Here is a 4338-nt window from a genome sequence, read left to right as displayed (position 1 = left end):
CAAAAGCAGGAACTGGAATATACTCCACATGGAAATACTATCAATCTATACCAGTGGGAAAAAAATCTTTTCTATGGAAAGTTAAGGATAAAAAAGTAGTAATGAAACCTATCACATATAAGGGCAAAAAAAAAAAATCACTCAAGAGCAGTTTGTATAAAATAGGCCTTTTCACTATTTTTTCCTTACATGATTTGTCTAACTAATCCAAATAAATACATGTGGTTAGTGTTATTTAGACGTATTATCTATTACCTTTCAAAGATGTCAAGTATGAGACACCTTCCCCTTTGCTCTCCATTCCAACAGGAGAGGGACACCAAAGAGAAACACGACCGGCACAGGATATTTCAACCAATCCACCCCACATTTTTATGCAGAAGTCCAGACTCTAGGGGACTCATCTTCATTTTTCCTGTACCCCTTAAATGTGAAGTTATGAAAAACGAGGAACTTTCCTCTGATTTCATCTGCAAACAGGCCCCATCTTAGGGTGAGCTGTCTGGATACACATTCTCTACTCATCGAATTAATTTTTTAAAAAAAAACCACAAAAAAAAAAACTGGGAAAGGAATAATCAGGCAGGTAAGGGAGAAATATTGCCCGGAAAGGGTCAACAGGCATTCGGGTGCCAGACCGGTCTCTGAGGACACACACCAAGGGAGAGAGGAAAGGGGAGAGCTCGGAGAAGTGGGTGCAGAGAAGCACCGGGGCCACGGGGCAGGAAGAAGCCGGCCCGGGTCAGAACTGGGCGGGCAGCTGGGCCCGGAGCCTCCACATGGCCCCTAGGCCCGGCTCCCCCACCCCCACCCTTGCTGAACACGCAGCGCGGCGCAACCGAACTTCGCTTCCCTCCCTCTTTCTCCCTCCCGCTGCACCGCCGCCCTCAGGCCGCGCGGCGATTGGCCAGCAGTCACCCCGGCGCGCCGCGCCATTGGCCAGGCGCCGGGGTCCGGGGCGGGACACACCCACCGGCTTCCCGATGGCGGGGTTAGGTTGGACCGGGTGGGGGAGGGAGGGGGACGGGATGGGGCGGGGTGGGTTCCCGAGGCCTGGGCCTCCGGGAGGGCGGGAAGGCCCGCACGCAGGGGATGAGGAGACAGAGGGATGGGGGCCGGCGGGATGGCACGCACCAGGTTTTCCACGGCCGCACGCTCCAGGAACTTCTGCGCCGCTTCTAGTTCCAGCCGATCTGGGGGGGAAGGAAAGTGGGAAAGGGGACAGGGTCAGAGGGGCTAGGGCTCCCCTTCCCCCCACCCAATCACCTCAGCCCGACCCCCGGCCCCCGCGTCCTACCCGGAGACACGGTCTTCTCGAGGATGGTGATCAGCTCCATGGCGGAGGTGGCAGCGGCTACTCCTCCTAAGACGACGGTCCGGCCTCTGGGGCGGCGGCTCTAACTGGGGATGGGGGTTGGGGGTCGGGTGGGAAGGGAGGGTGGGGTGGGGAGCGGGGGTCACCACCAGCCCATTCACCGGCTCCCTCTGGTTAGTCGCCCTGGCTCCCTTCCTTCCTCCTTTCGCCCTTTCCTCCCTCCCAATTTGCTGCTGGCGGCGGCGGCGGCGGCAGCTGCTCCTCTGGCGGCGGGGGAGGGACCCCGGGGGCAGCTCAGAGCGCGGCTGGTGCTCGGGTGGCGGAGGGAGAAAGAAGGAAGGGAGGCAGTCAGTGAACGGCGGCTCGCAGGGAGCGAGATGGAGGGAGGGAGGGAGGAAGGCGGAGGGATATTCGGGCCGGACCTCTCCGCGGCGGCACCGCGCTCCGCGTCGATTGGCTGCCGCCGTGGCCATGCGGAGCCCCCTATTGGCCAGGCCGTCTGCGTTGAAGGGCCGCCCGGCATCCATTCGCCCGCTGGTTTCAAGTCCCGGGTTGGTTGGGCGGGCAGCGGAATGGGGCGCGTGGATTGGCCGAGGGCAGGAGCTAGCTGGGTGCTGATTGGGCGGGCTTGGTAAAGGCCTCGGTCTCAGACCGGCTGAGCGCTGAGAGGAGAGGGGACCTCAGGCAAGACTCCGGGCCCGCATGATTGGCTGGGGTACTAGACGTTGATAGGCCAGGGCGCCCGGGAGAATTGGGGAGAAGAGTTCGGGGTCGGGGCCTCGGAAAGGCGGGAGGTGCCCCGCCGCTTCAGGAGCCCGGCGCGGGGCAGGATGGGACGCCCCCGGGAAGGGGCGGAGCCGTGTCCGGGCTGCGGTTGGGGAAGCGCCGTCCCTCGGAGGGGCGTGTTGAGGGTTTCGCGGGCTTGAGCGGGGGATTGGGGGGGTGGGGGGGCGCGTTAAAGCCTTGCACCGCGCCCACAGGAAGCTGCTTTAATGGCTGGGACTACTTGGCAGCGGGCTCGCGCGGCAGGGCAGGACCTTGGAGACCACGCGGTTCAACTTCCAGTTTGCAGATGTGGAAACGGAAGCCCAGAGAGGGTATGCAACCGGTGCAAGGTTACACAGCTGGTTAGTGGCCTGTTCGGGACTGGACTCCCGCGCTCCGGACTGCCCTTGGCCTTGCACTCCGCTTCCCCCTTCGAGGAGGTGAATACTAATCATCACTTCCCTTAGGCCTATTTATAGGATTTGAGGCCGGTGCTGTTACAAGCTCTAACTCACATGGGGTGGGTATTCGAATTCCTCTTAGATCTCCACCCACATGTACCAGGTACTTAAAGGAATAGAAATGTTTCATCCTGTGAAGGTGCAGAAAGAATCGTGTACAGGTGTAAAGCATCGTGGTTCTTAGCCTTTTTTTTTTTTTTTTTTTTTAGTTCTAAGCTCTGGAAGGAACTAATAGTGAAAGCCTTCCTTAGTAAAATGCACATAAAGGAAATGTGCAGTTTTGTGTTTTTTTTTTTTTAACTTCCCCTGATATTGTTACATGGGCTGCACGTGAAGAATTGTCTGAATTGTTACATTTTCACCATATTGCTCTAGGGTTAATTGGATGCAGGCAGTTTATAGAACTCTTGACCATGAGCTTGAACTTGTGGAGTAATTGCCCTACGCTGGCCATACTCAGTAGGGAAACTAGGAGGAACTCTGTCCTCATTGAGGTTCCATCTCATAATTAGGAAAGGTGGGCCAGCTACCTTTAATCATTAAAAGAGGAAGAAAAGTTCTTCCTCTGCTAGAGATAATCATTGCCGTTCTGAAGCAGAACTGGATCGCCTTCCTCACCCCGTGCTGTGACTAGTTGATTTCCGATGGCTTAGCCTTAGCAGTTCTAACCCCAGCCTTTTGCTTCATCTGTTAATTGAGGAAGAACTACCCTGTGTGTGTAACTTTGTTAGTAATCAGTGAAGGTTTAGGGAGGTGACGCCCATGAAAATCTTTGAATTGGCCTTATGTAGATTACCCAGACGCCAAGTGATCCACAATTTTGTCTCCAAGACAAATTTCTCCTGCACCCCTTGCCGCGGTTTGCCGAGCCACCTCCTCTGCTCAACATCAGTCGTGATAATACCAGTGAAGGCAAATGGATTTTTAAAGTAGCTGGAATAATACGCTGGGGAGATAAATGTTTTGCAGCAAAGTTCCAGTCAAACATAAGATCCGAGAGAAATAATTTTAGTTCAATTGAAGTTACTGATGCTGCTGTCCAGTCCTTGTCTAAATCACTCACTCCTGCATTCAGCAGGTGCTAGGGAGGCACCACAGTGAGTGAGTGCACACACTCTAGAAACTGACCACCTGGGTTCATCCTAGCCCATCTCTGCCACTTCCCAGCTTGTGTGACTTAGTTTGCTTATATATAAAATGATAATTTACCTACCTCAAAAGGCTTCTGGGAGTTCTTATGTGAGTTAATAGATGTTAAGTGCTAAGAACACAGCCTGGCATGCTCTATATGTTACATACACATTGGCTATTATCTATTTAGCATGTATTTTGGACTAAGCAAGTAGTTCTTGGTCCCTGGCTGATTAGAGAAGCTAATCTCACAAATAAATGTCAAAGTGACAGATACTAAGGAATGCTACAGTCAGGGGACTCAAGAAAAACTTAGCTGAGAAAGGGAAGAGAGTTATTCAGGTGGAGCAGAAAGGAACAGTATGTACAAAGGCCGAGGTAGGAGAGTGCTTGGAGATTATAAGGAACTGCAAGAAGGCGGGGCCCCTAAAACAGAGAACAAGGGGTTGAGATAAAGCTAGAGTGTTGAATAGGGAAAAGGCCACGTGAAACCTTGCATGCCACTCAAGTGATTTTGTCTATATTCTAAGAGCAAAGAGCAGCTGTTGAAAGGTTTTACCTAATGATATAGGATTGCCACCCAGTGGTCGGCAACTGCAGCTCACGAGCCACATGCGGCTCTTGCAAAACTCTCTTAGAGCTGATTTAGAGTCAGCATTCAGACTT

The 4338-nt window shown here is 53.4% G+C and overlaps 1 protein-coding gene and 1 long non-coding RNA gene across 2 annotated transcripts in view; one reads left to right on the top strand and one right to left on the bottom strand.

Annotated features, from left to right (window-relative positions):
- Window positions 1-1690, bottom strand: part of KPNB1 (karyopherin subunit beta 1) — a 23341-nt gene extending 21651 nt beyond the window's left edge. The window contains exons 1-2 of the mRNA XM_014464474.2: window positions 1298-1690; window positions 1135-1193 (exon numbers count right to left, since the gene is read on the bottom strand). Coding sequence (XP_014319960.1) covers window positions 1135-1193; window positions 1298-1337 — 99 coding nt within the window. The 5' untranslated portion in view covers window positions 1338-1690. The remainder of the gene's footprint in view (window positions 1-1134; window positions 1194-1297) is intronic.
- Window positions 1691-1941: 251 nt separating this feature from the next.
- The window catches only part of LOC111827949, an 8744-nt gene continuing 6347 nt past the window's right edge, over window positions 1942-4338 (top strand). The window contains exons 1-2 of the long non-coding RNA XR_002831695.1: window positions 1942-2030; window positions 2296-2520. This is a non-coding gene — a long non-coding RNA (uncharacterized LOC111827949). The remainder of the gene's footprint in view (window positions 2031-2295; window positions 2521-4338) is intronic.

Source organism: Myotis lucifugus, unplaced genomic scaffold, assembly GCF_000147115.1.
Source record: "Myotis lucifugus unplaced genomic scaffold, Myoluc2.0 scaffold_254, whole genome shotgun sequence".
In the NCBI taxonomy this organism is placed as follows: domain Eukaryota; kingdom Metazoa; phylum Chordata; class Mammalia; order Chiroptera; family Vespertilionidae; genus Myotis; species Myotis lucifugus.
Note: the sequence above shows the minus strand (reverse complement) of the source record. Positions and strands in the feature narration are given on the sequence as shown.